At 38.1% G+C, this 20442-nt stretch overlaps 1 protein-coding gene across 2 annotated transcripts in view; it reads left to right on the top strand.

Annotated features, from left to right (window-relative positions):
- FANCC (FA complementation group C) overlaps positions 1-20442 on the top strand; it is an 83204-nt gene that overhangs the window by 53666 nt on the left and 9096 nt on the right. For both annotated transcript variants that reach the window (XM_042453711.1, XM_042453710.1), the window contains exons 9-10: positions 11711-11763; positions 14388-14487. In XM_042453711.1, the coding sequence (XP_042309645.1) occupies positions 11711-11763; positions 14388-14487 (153 nt within the window). The remainder of the gene's footprint in view (positions 1-11710; positions 11764-14387; positions 14488-20442) is intronic.

The following is a 20442-nucleotide window of genomic DNA, read 5'->3' as shown; positions in this document are numbered from 1 at the left end:
AGCTGAGAGCAAAACCAGTGTGCCTTTACAGCTTGGGACTGGGAGAGAGGGGAGCCAAAATCTTTGACTCACTTGCAATATACACAGTGCAGCGTTCAACATAGAAATTTATCTGTGCCAAATTGTGTAAAATTTGTCAGATTCCTTGTAGGCTGCTTTTGATCTAGATTCCATTAACACTGTATTGCTGAAAAGATTTCTGTCTTCTATTAAGAGCCCTCTAAGCATGTAAACAATCACCATAACATTCCAAGTTAAAAATGAGTATATAAGTACTTGAGATTAAATGGCAGTTCAGCTTAAATTCGTTTCATAGAATCTAAACAGTGCAACTGAGATACAGAAATACAAGACAAAAATGTAAAAAGAACCATGTGACAGCAATCTGTTGAAATCTATTTATTTTTTTAATCTATATCATGCTTTCCTTCCAAAATTGGGGCTAAAAGTGACTCACAGTTTAAAAGAACAATATACTGTATACCAGGGGTAGGCAACCTGCGGCCCACAGGCCGGATGCAGCCTGGCAAGGCCTTGTAACCGGCCCCAGCCCAGTCCTGCCGCCGATTGCCGCCGGGGCCTTTGGCCTCTTGCACACAGGTGCAATTGTCTATAGAAGCCTCAGAAACAAGCATTTATATTAACATTTTTTTTAAAATCAGCAAATTTTTTTCACGTGTCCTCCACTATTTTAAAAAAAGTGTCCACCATTCAAAAATTTTGTCCTACATTTGTCCTGGTTTATTTATTTATTTAAATTTAAAAATTTTTTTTTAAAAAAAAATCTTTATTGAAAGTTTTCTTAAAAACACAAACAACAAACAACAATAAATCGAACAACAACATTGACAGAAAAAAGAAAAGAAAAAGGAAAAAGAAAATATCCAAAACACATAGAGCCGTTTCCATCAATATTATATAAAGCAATAACATTTTTGATTTCCTAGAGAAGAAGGGACATGTTTATATCAGGTTGATTTCCTAATACGTTTACTCACCATAATTATAAATGATTCTTACAAGCCTAACATAACCATATGTAAAATAAAACATATGTTATTCCTAACCTGTTGTCTCTGAGCATTAATTACATATATATATAAAAAGATATCGTACATGAAATGGGTTTCTCCTGTCACCAAACAAAATTCGAGAGTAAATTCTCCCCTTTCATATAAACCATAAGAGGGTTCCATACTTTTTTAGTTTGATTCCAGTCCAGGTTTCTCAAAAGACAGGTAAGTTTATCCATTTCCATATATTCCAAAAGCTTCATACACCAATCTTCCCGTGATATATGTTGCGTATCTTTCCAATGGGACGCAAAGATTATCCTGGCTGCTGAAATCATATAAAACAGCAGTTTCCCATACTTCTTTTCTAATTCCACATTCAGTACGATATTTAACAGATACATTTTGGGATCTAACAAAAAATTTTCATCCAAAATTACTTGAATTAACTGGTGAATCCCATTCCAGAATTTGTTGGCATAGTTACAGAACCACCACATATGAATGTAAGAGCCAGGGGTGGTATTACATTTCCAACATAGTGGGTTCTTATTTTTATATATTTTGGCTAATTTCAAAGGTGTTAAATGCCATCTATATTGCATCTTATAGTAATTCTCCTTGATAGCCACGGACGATGTATACTTCAATCTGGTATTCCAATTTTTTTCCCACTGTTCAAGTGGAATATTCTCTCCTAAATCCTGTGCCCATTTTATCATTGTGGGCTTAATCAAGTCCGCATGCATATCTAACTTTAATAAAAACTTATATATTTTGGAGATTCTTCCCACCGTCTTGCCGAAAATGATTTTATCAAAGTCTGAACTATCAAGGTTAATCCCCACCTTTTTTTTATCCTGGACAAATCTTTCTTTCAACTGCCTGAATAAAAACCAATTAATATGAAAGCCCTTCTCCAGCAAATCCTCTAAGGGTTTCATTTCCAGTTGTTTAGTAATACTATCTTTAACTAAAATATCTTTGTATGTTACCCATCTATTAGCAAGAATTGCATCGTTTCTATGGAAAGCTTCATTAATTGACACCCAAAAGGGGATCTTTGAATAAATTATATTTATAAATTTAGTCCGGACCCTATAGAGGGTTTTCCTTACATTATGGGCAGCAAAAGCACGATTAACCAAGATCTTATCGTAAAATAAATATGCGTGGATCCCATACACATTATCTGCCATTTCTAAATTTAACAATCTTATTTCATCCAATTTAAACCAAGGTATCATCCAATCGATACAACAGGCATAAAAATAAAGCTTTAAATTTGGGAGCCCAAGTCCACCATGTCCTATCTCATCCTGCATAGCGCGAAAACGAACCCTAGGTTTTTTGCCACTCCATAAGAATTTGCTTATATTTTGATTCTATATTTTAAAAGGTGCTTCATTGGTTAATATTGGAATTGTTTGAAATAAAAAAATCATCCTCAGGAGCACCATCATTTTTATAGCTGCCACTTTGCCCAGCCATGACAAACCAATATTATTCCAACGTTGTAGGTCCATCTTAATTTTTTGCCAGGTTATACCATAATTATTTTTAAAAAGTTCTGTGTTCTTTGTGGAAATCCATATCCCCAAATATTTAGCCTTTTCCACAATCTTATATCTAGATTTTTCCTGTAATCTGTCCTTATCCAACTTGGATAAATTCATTGTCATTAACGCGGTTTTGTCCTTATTTATGGTCAGTCCTGAAACATTACCAAATGAAGCCAAGCATTTATTAAGTTCCTCAACGTCTTCAATAGGGTTGGAAAGAGAAACGACCAGGTCGTCCGCATAGGCTCTTAATTTCATGTCAGCACCTTTGATTTTAATACCCCTAATACACTCATTTCGTCTTATTTCATCGTTTAATATTTCCAAACATAGGATAAATAAGAGTGGAGAAAGCGGGCAGCCTTGTCTAGTGCCTTTATAGATACCAATGGCTCTACTGCAATGCCCGTTTATAATAGATTTGTCTGTTTAGAATAGATTTGGTCTAGCCAGGAGGCAAATCTAGTTCCAAAACCTACTCTTCCACATACTTCCTTCAGAAATTTCCAATTTAAACGATCGAAGGCTTTTTCAAAGTCAATAAATAATAAGGCTAATTGCTTGCCACATCTTTTTTCATGGTATTCCACCAAGTTCAACATAAATCTCACATTATTTTTCATATGTCTCCCTGGTAAAAAACCTGATTGATCAGGGCTAATATAGCTTTTTAACACTGTTTTAAGTCTTGTTGCCAGAATAGCCGTAAATAGCTTATAATCTGTATTAAGCAAAGCTATAGGACGAAAATTTTTAGGTTCTGAAATGTCAGCCTCAGTTTTAGGGATTAACACTGTGCTAGAGCACCTCCAAGAATCTGGCATCTGCTCTTTCTCGACATGATTCATCACCATGACCAAAGGATTTATCAATTCATCAGCAAACACTTTATAATATTCCGCTGGAAATCCGTCCGGTCCAGCGGCCTTTCTGATTTTGATGCCTGTATCGCACTGAGCACCTCCTGCACCGAAAAGTTTTGATTTATCAAATCCACTTGTGATTTATCAAGCAAGCGGATGCTTCTTTGGTCTAAATAGTTGTTTATTGCTTCGACTGAAATAGCATCGGTTTTAAATAAATTTACATAAAATCTAATAAAAGCATTTTCAATTTCTTTTTGTTTATAATATATTATATCCTTATATTTTAGTTTTACAATAGTTCTTTTTTTCAGCTCCTGCCTTAATTTATGAGCCAAAAATTTTCCAGGTTTGTTGGCCGAATAAAAAAAATTTTTGCTTAACAAATTTGAGTTTTTTATTTACCTGGTTGGTTAATAGCAGGGAAATTTGCGTTTGGATCAATCTTATTTCTTGTAAAATTTTGGGGTTGCCACTGTCTCTCAGTAGTTCTCTATCTTTTACTTTCAATTGATTTTGTAATTCCACTAACTTCTTGTTTTTATTTTTCTTTAATTGTGCCCCTTTTTAAATAAAAAAACCACGAATTACTGCCTTTGAGGCATCCCAGATATTCTTTAAGGAAGCATCACTATTTAAGTTTTCCTTGAAGTAGTTTTTTAAGACTTCTTTCGCCTCTAATTTTATTTTTTCGTCATTCAGTAAAATATTATTAAGCCTCCAATTATACTTCCCTGTACCTATTCTCATTGTCATCGTCACAGGTTTATGATCTGATGTGAAATTAGGCAACATATCAATATCAATTACGTTTGCACATAAGTTAAATGAAGTCAAGATCATGTCAAGTCTAGCCCATGATTTTTGAGAGAAGGAATAAAAGGAAAAATCTTTAGCGCTAGGATTCTTTAGTCTCCAAACATCACATAGAGCACAAAGTTCAACTAACTCAAAAAAACTCTTAGGCAGTCTGCCCTGTTTAGGTTTAATTTTCTTTTCAGATGACCTGTCTATCAAAGGTGACCACACCCCATTCCAGTCCCCCATAAACATCGCTGTATCAAAGGAAATGTCTTTAAGTTTAGTTGAAAGTTTTTGAAAAAAACTATCCTTATTATCTATTGGGGCATATATTCCCAAGATTAATATTTTTTGGTCCATAATATTAGCAATGATGCCGATATAATGCCCATTGTTATCATTCAAGACTTCTACAGCATCATATTTATTGTTGAGATACAAAACAACCCCTTTTTTCCTTTTATCATTTGCTGACACATAATGTTGCCCAAGTTTAAAATTTTTTAAATAATGGACATCTAATTTCCGAACATGGGTTTCTTGTAAACATACCACGTCACATTTTAATTTATCTAAATACTGAAAGATTCTATTTCTCTTAACAATTCGATTTATACCTTTTACATTCCATGTTACCACCTTAATTTTCCGATCCATGGGGTGAGGCAGGAGCGGGGGTGGAGTCCAATACTACACAGTCTGGATCAATCATTACTGGTAGCGGATCTACAAGGGGTGAAGTTGTGGCCTTATCCAATTTAAAGTTTTCATCCTCCTTTGCTTGGTTCAATAATTCATCTTCACTGCCGTCTGAGTCCGAGGTTAAGTCATCATTACCTTCCACCTTTTCTCGAGGCGAAACTATAGTGTTGAGTCTTGACACAGTTGTATCCTTACAGACGGATTCAGATCTCGGTTTTCGTCTTGGGAATCTTAAGTTATAGTCCATTGAAGGTTTGGTATCTTTTGATACAGATACCAGGTTTCCCGTTTCTTGGTTACTGTTCTTCTTCTGATTCTTAAAGAGGGATTGCATTATAGTTCTAGCATCTTCAATAGATCTTATTTCATGTCTTTTTTTTTAAAACCAAAAAACAAGCCCTTCCGGGAATAACCACCTATACGAAATACTCATTTTCCTAAGATGTGTAGTCAAAAAGAAGTAGTCCTTCCTCAATCTCAAAACTTTTGAGGGGATGTCCTTAAAGACATGAAGAGTTTGACCATCTATAATTAAAGGTGTCTCATTAGTCTTCTTCAGCAATAGGTCTCTAGAAAGTTTTTTCAAGAAAATTATAATCACATCCCTAGGGACCTTTTTCTGCTTAGCAATCGCTGAATTCAATCTGAAGATACGATCTATCCCAAAGGAGAAGAACTGTACATCACATTGTAAGAAATCAGCCAGCTTTGGAACCAATGATTCCATTAAGTCCTCACCTTCTGTCTCCCTTAGCCCTCTAATTTTAATCGATTTCTCCCTGGCCTTGCATTCCCACTTTAGATTCTCTTCAATTTGATATCTTTGGTGGTACTTATTTCTATTATTTTTTCCTCTTGTGTTTTAAAGTTCTGTTCAAGAGCATCCAATTTGGATTTAATTCTAGATAACTCTGCAGTTGATTTATCCATAGATTTTCTCATTTCTTTAAAGTCTGATCTTAATTCAGCCCGAATTTCAGCTTTAAATGAAGTCATTTCTGTTGAAAGGGATGCCACTTTTTCACCTAAGTCCAATATCATTTTCTTAAGATCCTCCATTGGATTCGGATTAATAGCAGTGCCTTCTCCTACTTGCTGAAACTGCTCTATAGATGGTCTCCTCGCATGCAAAGAAGCAGGCGGTTTTGCAGCCTGACCTTTCTTTTTAGGGTCCATTTATGGTTTCTTCAAACAAATTGTCCTGATTACTGCACTCAGAACACCAAATACAATCTTAATGTTCTCGCCAGGAACAAGCAAACACAGACCAAACTCTAATAAGATCCACGCAGCTGTTAGAAGCCACTTCGAATTAATTAGCATTCAAGCTCAGCTGAGCGTTAGAAGTCCTTGGGAAGATTGTGAGTAACAGTTTATGATTTATAAACTATAAATTATAACAGATTTGTTTCATCCTCCTACGAACAACAAGAAAGGAGTTTGTATATTCCTTGACTGTGCAGTATAGAAAGACAAAAACGGAGCCTCTTGTAAAAACGAACCTCCAAACGGTATTTTCCTAAACTCCAGAGCAACTCTTTAAGGTCCACATAAATTCTATAGATTATTCTTCCTCAAATGTAGAAGTGTTAATTCTGGTAATTACCAACAAGTTGTCCCAAAATCTCCTCCAATGCTTCAGAATTCAGCCTTCGCAAACAAGCTTAAAAGGTGAATTGTAGGCTTTGCTTTGCGTTTAAAACGCAGCAGGGACGCGGCCGCGGCAGCTCCTCTTAACGACCCCCGGCAATAGGAAGGGAGCTCCGTTGAGCTGAGCTCTCAATCCTTCTATGCTAGGGGGTATATTGGTAGAACCCTGTCTGGCTTTCCCTTTTCCAGGAAAGATTTGGCCGGCCGCTGGTCGGCCCCGACACCGCGTCCCGCGGAACGCTGCCCTGAGCCTTCTCAGGTGCGTCCGTTCGCTCCGCCTTACAACCGGAAATCCCTTAAAATTATTTAATTATTTATTTTTTGGCTTCGGCCCCCCCAGTTGTCTGAGGGACAGCAACCCGGCCCCTGGCTCAAAAAGGTTGCCTACCCCTGCTGTATACTCATGTATAAGTCTAAAAAGTTTAGTCAAAAAACTGACACAAAAAACCTAAGGCACGGTACATACCACCAACAAGCAGCATACCGGCACCCATTTTAGGGTTAGGGACCACACAGCAACTGCATGGTCCCTAACCCTATTACGTACGGGTGGCGTAACAATGGCGGTGCCCTGTGTACACAGGTGCCACCATTGTTATGTAAGTGCTGCACGTTGCTGCGCAGTGCTTATGTAATGATCCTCTCTGCAGCTCAAAAAGAACCCATTTTTCCTCCAGAGGGAAGCCGTGCGGTTTGGCAGCTGTGGCTTCCCTCCGGAGGAAATTAGGCCGCTGACAGCCTGCCCTTTTTGGGCGGTCTGTACCGTGCCTAAGTCAACTTATCCACGGGTCAGTGTAAGTACTGTATTTTAACTCCTGTTTAAAGAGGAACCATCCCCTGGTGAAAGGCAATAGCATATCTGCCCTGGAAGTACTGACCCCTCCCCTCTATTCTCTCATCCATCCAGCCTTTAGTGTTAATACAGTTATGCCTGCTGGAATTTTGTAAGTTCTTTTGCATTGTTTTCCTTTGCTTCATCCTTTAAATCCTTTGGTTCATGCCCCTAGGTTTTATCCTTGACTTATCCATGGGTCATTTCAGAATTTGTAATTTTGGCCCAAAAACCTGCCCTCAACTTATACATGAGGTTGACTTATAGTCAAGTATATACGGTAATTAAAAACATGCAAAAAAGAGCGTATTAAAATAGAATTAAACTATTTAGAGTATTAAAACTAATTGCACTTCAATAAAAATATATATAATTTAAAAGATTTTAAAAGCTCTTGAAACAGATCAGTTAAAACAGTACAACACCCCCCTAGCCTGTACTTTAAAAACTTTCTCATTTAAAAGCCTGTCTGAATAAAAATGTCTTAAGTCTGTTGACGGAAGGAAAACAAGGAAGGGGCCATTTCAGAGTTTAGGGGCAGCCATTGATAAGGCCCTCTCTTGCATCCCCAACAACTGTGATTGTGGGACTGAGAGAATGGCCTCTTTTGCTCATTCAGGGAGATACAGTCTGTCAGCCTGGGCCTGAGCCATATAGGGCTTTACAGATCATAACCAGCACTTTGAATTTTGTCCAGAAACAAACTGGCAGCCAGTGGAGCTGTTTTAACAGGGGCACGGTATGGTCTCTGTACTTGCCTCATAATCACTCGTTAGTGATTTATATTCCAAATTATTGGCTTCAGGTCTGAAAATGCATCTGCTCTTGTAGAGTCTTCAAGCAGTAAAATGTTTGAAATGGGCATGATCTTGACAATTTACATCGGTATCCCCTCTACCTCCAGATTCTCAGAATGGTGTCTTAGCATCAGAACTCTCTGAGATAGATCAGTTTGAAACATAGTGACTCACTCATGGTCACACTGGATATAAAATCCCATGCCGTGTTAATGATAAAATTGTTAACCTCAGTGAGCTGAAAATCAACTCACCTTCCCTCCCCCTTTGTTGCATTCTATCAAGATGAATATTCCATAGACTGAGTACTGCTGATTTGGACAATTAACACTATAAGAAAGGCACTGTATACCTTCTTTCCTTCTTGTCATTTTACATCCAGCCAGTTCTCTTTAAAACCATAGGAATTTGCAGATGACAGACTGCAACAAGCTGTAAGTTGTTCTTCACAAATATATGAGAGAGAGTCATCTGTGAATACTCATGAACACTAGGTGGCATACATTTAATACGACAATTTAAATGCAACTATATGGCAAAAAATTGAGGAGTGCAGCATGAAAATGAGGTGCGATTTAATCCTTTCAATATGATAGTGACATCTAAGGAAAAATGAGAAGTTGTTTAGACTAATGGGTCCCTTCTCATTCCCCGCTTTTTGTTCGGTGAGAATGCTGCAAAAAGTATGCAGCATATATCCTAATCTACACATTATTCACTGTGAAGCTTGGTTTGCTACATAGATTTTACCTTTTTGGCTTATATTTTGAGCACATAAGGTAGGATTATTATTATTTTTTAACTTGAAGGTTAGTTGAAGTATTTCTCCCCTCTCAGAGCTCCAACTGGCTGTAAAGACTTTCTGGAAGTGCATTAACACATCTTTCCTCCTAAAGCTAGTATTTAAAAAACAACAACAACCATACTACTACTACTACTACTACTACTACTAATTTATTGCCTCTCCTCAAGGCTCCAGGTAGGGACAGCATATTATAATACAAAACACAATTAAAACGAAAACACATAAAACCAGCAGTTAAAATAAAATACTATAAAACATTGAAGTACACTGATATGAGTACATTTTTTAAAATATGGAAATTAAATAGTCATGTTTTAAAACTGACTGGGTGGGCCTGCTGGAAGAGATGTGTCTTTAATGTTGTTTTAAATGTCGTCAGCGCTTTCAGCTGTTATATCTCTTCCAGCAGGTCATTCTACAGTCTGGAAGCAGCAGATGAAAAAATCCTCTGGGAAACTGTTGCCAGTCTAGTCCTGGTCAGATGGAGCAAATGTTTCCCAGAGGACATGAGTGTACAGGGCTGACTACAGGAGAAGGCTCTAGATCTTCAAATCAAGGAATTGAACTGCCTCTTGGAGGCCCAGTCTTTAGGAGAATCAGGCCTCTACACACTCCTCCAACAGCTATAGCTATGTTTCTGGGACTTTGGAAGATGGTGTGCTACTCTTGGAAGACTCTGGGCTTGGTTCCCTCTACTTCAAGGAGGATTGAAAAATCTGGACAAAGTGCAAAAGAAGTCTATATACTGTGCTCTTTAAGCACCCACAGTCAAATTCAATTATTGTCAAAGCAACACAATTTGGACCTTCAAAGAATGCCCATACTTCTCTGCCTGATGAGGGATGTGAACTCTTATGAGTGTATTTTAATGATTTTATAGTATTGCATTTGAATTGTGGGTTTATATGTTTTTAATCAGGCATTGTATTTTAACATACTGTACCCCACCTTGAGCCTTGAGGAGATGCAGGAAAGAAATAAAATCATCATCATCATCATCATCCCCCCATGATACAGGGTCCATGATTGAAGACCTTTTATTTGACAAGCAGGGATGTTCCACTCATCCATAGATGAGAAGTTGGAGCACAACCAGTAAATGAAGTTGACTATTAAGCCGTATATGGTCTCTGTCCTGCCCTGCACAACAATTCAAGGCTAAGTTATATTGCTTCATGTTGTTCCCATCTAAAGGAGTCTCAGTTCTCTATTGCGTCAGCATTCCAGAACTCCCTTTCAAGGATCTTCCTTTCCCTGACTTTCTTATGGTCAGTCAGAGCTCTTCTGCCTAGAGACCAAACATTGGCCTGTTACAGACTGCCAAAATAAAGCTACTTCAGGTCTCTTTGGAAGTATGCTATTTAAATGATGCATGGGTCCTAAGAGTCCGGAGGTCTCACCAAAGCCACACTCCATTCCTAAGCACCAGAGTGCAGCTTTTGGTGCAGCTTCCAGATTCTTAGGATGCATACATCATTTAAATAGCATACCTCCAAAAAGTCCTGAAGCAGCTTTATTTTGGCAGTCTGTAACAGGCCAATGTTTTTGACTCCTCCCTTCTCTAAGCAGCTACCAACCTCGCGTTCCATTTCATGACTGGTCAATACCCTTCTTTAACAGTTGGGATGTTATCACTACAGATAAGTGGGTCCTCTGTGGAAGTCTTTATTGAGCTGGAGGATTACTAATTTTGCATCCTCTCCTTCAGCCTCACTACAGCCCCGAGGGTCTTTACAAAACATCTTGCTATGGTGGCAGTTCAGCTAAGGCTTGAAGGAGTCTGTCTTTGAATATTTAGAGGACTGGCTGATAGTCTCATCTTCCTTCCAGTGGGCCCTGCAAGATGTCCACCTCACAGTGTTCTTTCTTCATCAAACAAATTATATCTGTGGCTTGCAAACTGTGGGCCTCTTTTCTGTCCTTTCTGCAGACTGAGGGTGTTGCATCAGACAAATTCTCACTGAAACACATCCTCCATTTTCTTAAGTCTCTGTGAGCTTTTCTAGAGGTCTACCTGATGGCCATCTCTGCTAACTCTAAACTGCATGGAAGAAAGGCAGAATAACTCTCTAATATAGATGATGATGTTATAAGGTGTTACATCAAAATGAGATAGTACAAATGTATATAAGGGATACAGCACTGTGTATACTGGCTCTGCCCCCATCAAACCCCCCCCTCCCAATTCTGCCCTCTGAGTCTGAAGGGAACTTCTCTGCATGTTAGTTTGAATGTAAGTAGAAGCCTCCATGTAATGAGGAAAACTTAATGAAGAAACCTACTTAAGAATTCCCCATCCAGTGTAAGAAGGTCATGTGCTTAGGGGATAGGACAGTTTTTCTTCCCATACTTGATAGGTTTGTGTAAATCCATGAAAATTCTACTACTTATTAGAATTTTTGTGGATATGTATACATAGCATAAAATAAATCATCTTACTTGTTGACTTGCTCTTGTAGCTCTCTAATAAATCATGCTTACTTCATGTCACTGTCAGCCTAATACTTTCCTTTTAAATCACTTGATCTTGGGAGAAAAGGGGCACCTTTTAGCTCCTGGGCTAAGTCAACATCAGGAATACAGTAACGCTAAATCAGCATGCCTGATGTCATTATCTATTTTGTATCTTTAAGAATTTGTTACAAGTTTTGTCTAACATTTTTGTTCTCATATTATTTTCAACAGGACCGAGCTATATGCCATCCAGCTGTCTTCAGAACAATTGATGAAATTTTAAAGTATGATTGCTTACAATTTATGGGGGAGGGATTTATTGTTCCACTGCAAGTGAACAGAAAACAACTGTATTAGCAATTTAAACAGATATTTTAGTTCTTGTTTTGACCCTTGGCAAGAGTGCCCCAGCTTTTCTGACTTTTAAATATGGTGGTATATCTTGTGACATGACTGATTTAACTTTAATTTCTCCATATGAAGAATGTGATTCAGAGAACCATGTCCACCCACCAACTCCCACTGTTGCCAGAACTGAATGCAAGCTGTTCTATGGTTAATAGTGGGGAAAACATGTCTGGACCTGCATGTTTTATTATGTTATTGCACTGCCCCTTGGTGCACAAGATTCCCAAAATCCATTTTTGGATAACATTCATTTTTTCTTTTTAAGTAATTGCATCAAATGATGAATAGTACTGGGCCCAGACCCTTTTAAATACATAAAGATTGAAACCATCACCATCATAACTGCTTTGGCACTGCTAGTGTCCTGACAACCATATCTCTCTTGAAGGTCACTCCTATGTTCTTGATCAGATACGCTACAGATTAAAAAAAAATTACAATGAAAATTAAGATTGAAATATGTAGTCACTCAATAGGTTTATTTAAAATGTTGTGTGCCCAGGTTAAAAAAAACCCTCTGCTTTATTAGTATACAACTTCACATTGTAGTTGCTGATTCTTTTGATTAGCACGTTTACCACCTCCATCAGAATCCAACTTTAACCTTACTTGGGAGATGAGACTCCTATCTGTAAAATCCTTCAGAACAATTTTTTGTGTTGCTCTGCCTTTCTTTCAGAAAAAAGAGCCTTCTTCATAGGACATTATAACTGTTGCAAAGACTAATGATGGTAGCTTCATTTCAGTTCCTATCAATCTTGTAAATATTTGGATTTTATCATTAATAAAAATACATGTTACAATATGTAGTGAAAAATGGTAAACTCCTATGAATGCTGTTGAATCTCAGAAAGTTGGGAAGACTAACTAAAATACTAGTGCCTTTTGATAGGGCTTTGATAGTTATGTTACTGTTCATACTGCTGAATATTGTGGCTCTGTTTGCTTTTTTTAATAGGGGAGTTGGAGAGTAAGAATTTTTCACTGCTTTGAAATAATGCTAAGCAGTGTTCACCACTTGCCACATGGTGGCTACAGATCTTTTTTTTCATGTTGTCTTTTTCACAGAATCTTTTCTCATGCAGAATCTACTTACTTTTATGCTTTTATTTTTAAAGTACATGTCCTGATTTCACACTGATAAAAGTACTGAATGTAAACTGCTTGGTTGTATCTGTTTTAAATTAAAATAACCATCATCTATAACTGAAGACAGATCTCCAGTCCAAGGAAGGAGTGCATTTAGGAATTCAACTGTCTTTTATTTGGAAAACACTTTAAACTGTAGAGTTCAAAAGTTGGGGGTCAATGATAGAAAGTTTGTAGAGGAAAAACAACAGCTGAATTTTGAATTATCATGGATAGTAGTAATCTCCAGAATCTCCCAGCCAGCATGGCCACTGGCCATGTTGACTGGGTAGCTTTTTCAAGCTCTGTTTCACACAGGGGCAGTATCCAGTGCTAGACTTCTGCTGTGCTTGTGCAAGAGTGGAATCCACTCTGCTGGGCACAGTAATTTCCTGTTGCAGACACTCCATACAAGTCCCCTAAGCATGTGTGAATGCCACACAACCTTCCATGCTCTTTGTGTGTGGGTGAAAATCCTGACTTTACCACCAGTGTCATTTTGGATTTTGGTCCATCATTGGAATAAAAAAACAACATGGGAACTGAGGGCAAATGAACAGCTTTTTCAGAGAAAGGTAAACTGTTTGTGACAGTGGAGAAGGATAGGTGCTTATAAAGCTTTTGAAAACTCTTTGGTGAATTACATATGTTTTCTCCAAGAAAGCATTAAAAGACTGGACAAATTATTAGTTATGATGGGAGAGGTGAGAAGAAAAATACTTCAACACACTTAAAACTTATCATCCTGCGTGCACATAGTACTAATATCCATTGTATGTCTGTAGTATTAGTATGTTAGCTAAAGCAGGAAATACCGAAATATTGGGAGAAATAGCAATAGAGCTGGGGAATTGCCTGGCAATTTGTGACAGATTTGTGGATGCCATCCAAATATATTCTGTTCCTGCAGATCACAACAGAAACCAGACAACTTTTCCACTTTTTTTCTCATCACCATTCTTTCCTCAGTGTTCAGTTAATTGCATATCACCTGTTTGTATGAGACTTTGTATCCAAGAAACTAAGTATGTTAATAACCAGGTATTGTGTTTACAGTTGTAGCTGGAGGGTTTGCAGTTACCAGAAATAATGTTTTTGATGTCAGACTGACACTAGATTTGTTGTAACAGCAATGATAGTCTAGAAAGGTATTTATGTATTTATATTCAAAAGAAAAGGCAACAGAAAGTTAGCATTTTCTCCATTTACCAATTTGGCATAATAGCTGGATGTGTTAAGGCCACAGCTCAAGGCATGAGGAGAAAGTTCCAATTTGTGGGTGGGGTTTTTTTTCTTCATTCACTCAATTAATGGTTGTTTGATTGGCACACTCATAATCTGACCTGTCATAATTAAACTTTTCATTGCTTAGGAATGCACTGCTGGAAACTGATGGAGCACCAGAAGTAATGAGTGTAATGCAGGTGTTTACACAGTGCTTTGTTCAGGCTTACCATAACAATAACAAGCAGGTTAGTAAAGTCCCATTTTTCATTTTTTAAAATTGGGTGCTTCAACATAAGTGTAAAAATGTGTTAGACTGCATAATCTCTCTCTCTCTCTCTCTCTCTCTCTCTCTATATATATATATATATATATATATATATATATATATATATTGAGCCAAATAATACCTTTCTACTGCAGTAAATGGATGTCAGTGTAAATGCAAACATCTTAAACTGTGTCAAATGGAAGTATGTATAGAGTCAATGAACCTTCTTTCAATCCAGAAGATTAATGTTGTACTATTGATAGCAATTTGTCCAGTGTATCCTTTGCACTACCACATCAAATCTGTTTTACTGCTGAAGAAGTGGTGCAGTAACTTGAGATGTACCTGTGAAATCCATATCATCCTTACTAGTCATCAATCTGGAAATATATCACACATTTACATTTATATTCATTCTGCTCCTCAGATCTTTAAAAATAATCTCTTCTTGATCCCAGAGTTGGAATGCCTCTTCCCTGACATGGATTTGTACATGGAAAAACTAGTAGAGATCATTGACTGCTTTTGCATCTAGTGGCCTTCACCTTCTATAGCATCTGATTCTTCCCACTAGTTCTCTCTCTCTGTGTACAATATTGTTCTATGACTATGCTTGCTAATTCTTGTCAGGGCTTGGAAAGGTTACTTTACTGGTAGTCATGCTGGCTGGGGGACTTTGGAAATTGTAATCCAAAAAGTAGCATTTCAAGCTATGCTTCTTGCTTCACTAAAATAATGCATATGTGCTTAATAAACCAAAATTTTAATTTTGAACTATGTAATTGTTCCAGCTTTTCTTCCTCACAAGAATTTTTTTCAGGTACTTCAGTGAGGTTTCCACATAGGGTAGAGTGGGGTAACAGATTGCTTGTTAATGAAACAGTCTCTCTTCCTCTTGGAATCGGTTTGATAATTGACTCTAATTAGCATTGTGATTAAATCTCTCTTTTAGTTTCAAGGGCATGAATTAGGGTATGAAATTGCAGCAGTCAAAGTTAATATGTACAGGTACCATGCCCATTAATTTTGTATCATTCTGTTTATATACCGGCAACACATTTTGCAGCCTGAGGGTGGCGGGGGTGATTGGGTGGAGGACTTAAACTGAGATCTCACACCCTTCACATAGCTAGGAGCCAACTATGCTACAGAGATTATTTACATGCTCCGTTGTTAAGCTGTTTTTAAAATATTAATTAGGTCTCCAGTGTTTAATTTGTGTAAGTTTTCATCTCTACTGTTATGAACAGAGAGGAAAAAAACCTTGGGTGTTGGTTTGGAATGTAGGCTGGCTGGTATTCCTGCCATCATTCATTATGTGTATATGTATATTCTGAGTTGTTGTTAATGGAGACTGCAGAATATTCAGGTGTTCTCCAAACCTGAAATAGCCTGTCTTGGACTCTTATAGGGACACCACACAGCAAAAAATCCCACACAACCCAGTCTCCACAATGGAGAGTAAAATAAAAATATTTAAAGTATTTTTACTCTAAGCAATATGTGAAATAACTCTAAGCAATGTGGGCAATGTGTGCAATAAGAAAATAATTTCCCAGACTCTTAGACATTTTGTATGTGTTATATTTATTTCTGAAAGGGCCCTTTCTTGGGAGCTTCTGAGCAGCATGTATGCTCAGTGTTCATGCTCAGAAGTTCTGGAAAAGGCAAAGAGGGATATAGGCAGGGCAGCAAGGCAAGCAGTTGCTGCCCTCCATTTGCTGCCACAAAAGGACATATTTGGCACTCACATGGCACCCCTCTTGGAACGGAAGATCAGAGGCTAGGATGGTGAACTCTTCATGCCCTGATGCCAGTGGCTTGCTGGGAGAAAGGTACTAGAAGCAGCCAAGTAATTCCTGCCTTGTTCTGCTTCTGCCTTACCATTTAAGTGATTTTATTTTTTTAAAAAATGTATGTGTGATTTGTATGAATGTGTGTGAGAGAGAGGGAGAGGGAGAGGAGAGGAATATTACCAGCTGATAAGGTAACTGGTAGAGCCAGCATGGTGTAAGTGGCTTGAGTATAGGACTAGAACTCCGGAGATCAGAGGTCGATTTCCTGCTTAGCATGGAAATCTGCTGGGAGACCTTGAGTCAGTCCCAGAAAAACCTATGATAAGGTTACCATAAGTCAGAAACAACTTGGAGGCACACAACAACAACACAAACAGAGGTGATTGGGCACTTTTTTTCTCTGCTGCATTTCAAAGCCTCCAATGGCCCTGGTTTTGCTGGAATCTTTGGCAGAATCCAGCCGATTCCAGAGTAACCTCCTGTTCCATTTAAAAGAGTGTTTAATTGTCTTTAACTGTGCATTGCCTATGAAAACCTAGCTTCTGTAGTCTGGAATATCTTCCTGTTCCTTCTTCCCCTTTCTGCTTCCAACCAGGAACCCTTCCTGAACTGGATTTCATTTCACTTAGCCAACAATCTTTGGGAGAACCTTAGAGCAGCGGTGGGAGCTGCTGGAATCAAAATCCCCTGGAGGGGAAGAGAGCCTGAAGCAAGCTAAATTCATGCTGCAGCTCCCTTCCTCCCTACTTTTGTTGATGGTTGTGCATTTGGGTTCTCCCCATCCAGGAGCATAGCTAAATGTGAACATTCCCCACAAATAAGATTCTGTCCCACCAATAACATTTTCCTTCACTCCTCAAATTTCCAGCATTACAGTAATTTAAAACTTCGATTGAGCATTTAGAAATAATCTAAGAAACCAAGAAACTAAGAACACTTAGCCCACTTAGCATCTAAAGAAAAAGGGTAGGCAAAGTTACCAAGGGAATGCAACACAGCAAATAGAAGCATTCTAGATATGAACCACTTTCAGACTCTCATTCTCTGTAATGCTAGAGAGGTGAGGACTTAAGGAAAATTTCATTTGGAGACAGAATTTTTAAAGGGGGGGGGGGCGGCAGCAATGTCCTTCTCTCTCCCCCATAACTACACTCTTGCCCATCTTGCCTATTTCTCCTTCCCCATTTTTTCTCCAACTCTCTCTTATCTTTTTCTGCTGTTTTGCCTTCTCTGTAATTCTTCATCCATCTGTGCATCTGGAATTTTACCAGATTATCTTCTACCCATTCCTTCTCTAGTCTCCAGGTTTCTCTTTCTCTATGCATTTAAACTGTGCTCACTGCTGCTACGATATTTTTCTTCAAGTTTCCATTTATTTAATAAATGCCACTTGTTGCATGCCATTCATCTTCAGACCAAGCCAGAAGGATGAAGCCAAGATGGCCTGAAGGCATATGAAACAGCCAGTCTGGTCTGCGACTGGATGGGAGAATCATTAGAATTTTTGTACATTCTGTCTCAAGCTGTGATGGGAAAAGGCAAGATATGTTTTCCACTGGTTGGTACATCTGGGGGTTTCCTCCTTCCATTTCATAGCTTCTTCCAACATTCTTTGTTCAGCTGAATGATCTTGGGTTGCAGGGTTTTATTTTCTCTTGTGCTTTTCTCTTTATCTAGGTTTTCACCAAATCTGGAATTCTAGTTCTCTTCTGAGTCTGAAACATTTTCTTTTATCCTTCTAGAAGGGTGGTGGTGTTTCAATTCAATTCTGCCTTAGGACAAGCCTATTCTAAGGTTTGTTTGGCAAAATTTGTTCAGCCTCAGCAGCTGAAAGAGTATGACTTGCCCAATGGATTTCCATGGATGTGCAGAGATTCAAGCCCTAATCTCCCAGAGTCTTAATCCAGATCTCAATTCACTACACCAATCTTACTTCTGCTTTAAAGGAACATCAAGGTGCCTTTTCAGACTGGCAAAGTAGCACTATGGTAGCACTATGATTTTTTATTATTGAGGTTTCTGTGCCACAAAGGGACAAAAGAGCTTGAGAAAGGCCCTTGTGCTAAAATAAATTGGGTAACTTTGGGTACTGTGGGAATGGACATCATTAGATGGTCCATCTCAAATAGCAAAATGTCTTAAGTGGGCCCTGCTTTCCTAGTTGTGAGAGAATGTTTGTTTCATCTTTTCATTTTTCTTTAAAACTTTAATCCCATTAACATAAAGGAAAGCCACAGTGGATAACAAAGGTGCCTTTTTCATGAATTTAACACAGAACCATAAAATGAAGATTGTACATGGTAGCTGCTTGGCTCTTTTCTTTCATTTTCCCCATGCAGAACAACAGTTGCATAGAGAGAGGGAGGGAGGGAGGGAGAGGGAGGGTTTGACCTGATACAAGACTTTAGTCACCAGATTGTTTATTGTTGTTGTTGGTTCTTTGTTGTTGCTATGTGCCTTCAAGTCATTTCTGACTCACGGCAAACCTGTCACAGGGTTTTCTTGGCAGAATTTGTTTGGGGTGGTTTGCCTTGCCTTCTTCTGAGGCTGAGAAAGTATTACTTGCCCAAGGTCACCTAGTAGTTTTCCATGGTTGAGTAGGGATTTGAAGCCTGGTCTCAGAGTGTCCTAGTCCAACACTCAAACCACTATACTACACTGGCCCTCTTCATTCTTCTCAGTGACTTGCCATCCCTGATTGGAAATCTGTGACAAAAGCATTGAATGCTCTGTCTGTGACTTTCTGGAACACTTTGTTCCATTTGCAACAGAGCTCTCTGCACTGAGTATTGTCTTTGGGGTCTGACTTGCCATACAGTGAGCAGAATTTAATCACTCGACCTCTTGCCTTTCTCAGACTTATGTCATCTGTATTTGCAAATAGTCCATAAACATTTGGATTAGCCTGGGATAGAGATTTCCTCTATGCCATGACATTCTTCATTCTGTAGATAAACTCTTTTCTGGGAACAAACAAACAAAAAGAATCAGAACAGGAGCCCTCTCTGGTTCTCTGAAAACCAATAGGGCATTCACAGAAATGAAGGATCAGCTGTAATCGGGCTGGTCTGTTTGCTACCTCTGAGGAAAGATCCAGTTTAGATGGGCTTTGTTAGGAATTTATAATCCTCAAATCATGCGAGGAGGCAAAAGCAGTATTTGGCAGGCTTTTCACCTGAAATTAATCATGTCTGAAATGGTCTTGAGTTGTGCTACACTTAAAAAAAAACTGTGGTCTTTTCTACCAGTATAGTGCAAAGTGTGTCAGTACTGTTACTTAGTTTAGTTGATCATTTAATGTATGTAGACCAGTGTTTGGAAATGTTACTTTTTGGATTACATCTCACAGACTTCCCCAGCATGCCTGGCCACTGAATGTGTTGGCCAGAAGATTGGAAGAGTTGGAATCAAAAATATTTTGCATGGGAGGAGTGTGTGTATTGAACTAGAAGATGTATTTGGTTCTAGTTCTAGTAACCCTTTACTCTGCCCCAGCAGCTCTAGTGGGCACCAACTACCATTGCTCCAAACACATATTAAACATATATTCACAAACCATTTTTACACATATTAACAACAAAGTCATAGTTAAACTTTAGTAACGTATGGTGAGAGCAAGTTTGTGTATTTCTTGAATTTATTGACATGTGAAAAAATGGGGGGAAATTGTAGGTTCAGGTAAAAAAGTGGGAGTCAAAGCAACCAGCCATATTTGAACTTTAGAATCAGGCACAAACATTATAATTGCCCTGTTTTGATTCCCACCATCAGCTATGCCTTTTAGCATGGAAGTTTCATTTGTTTCTCATGGCTCGCATTTATAAGTCAATTTGTTTAAATTTTTAAAAAACCATCAAAGCTAAGGACCATTATGACATGGCTGTGGCATTGTATTCCATCAGTAGGTTATTTAAGTATTTAAGTCTGCCTGGGATCTGTTGGCAAACAACTTCAGAGTATTATCCTTATTCCTAGTATGGCAGGAAGCAGAAATATGTACTCCTTTATGAAAGTCCTGTATTCATATTTCATTAAGATGGTCATGTGAAAAGGGTGACAGGCCTCCTGAACCAATAATAATAATAATAATAATAATAATAATAATAATAATAATAATAATAATAATAATAATAATA

The sequence above is a fragment of the Sceloporus undulatus genome, chromosome 2 (genome assembly GCF_019175285.1).
Source record: "Sceloporus undulatus isolate JIND9_A2432 ecotype Alabama chromosome 2, SceUnd_v1.1, whole genome shotgun sequence".
In the NCBI taxonomy this organism is placed as follows: domain Eukaryota; kingdom Metazoa; phylum Chordata; class Lepidosauria; order Squamata; family Phrynosomatidae; genus Sceloporus; species Sceloporus undulatus.
This window is presented reverse-complemented; position numbering and strand designations above follow the sequence as displayed.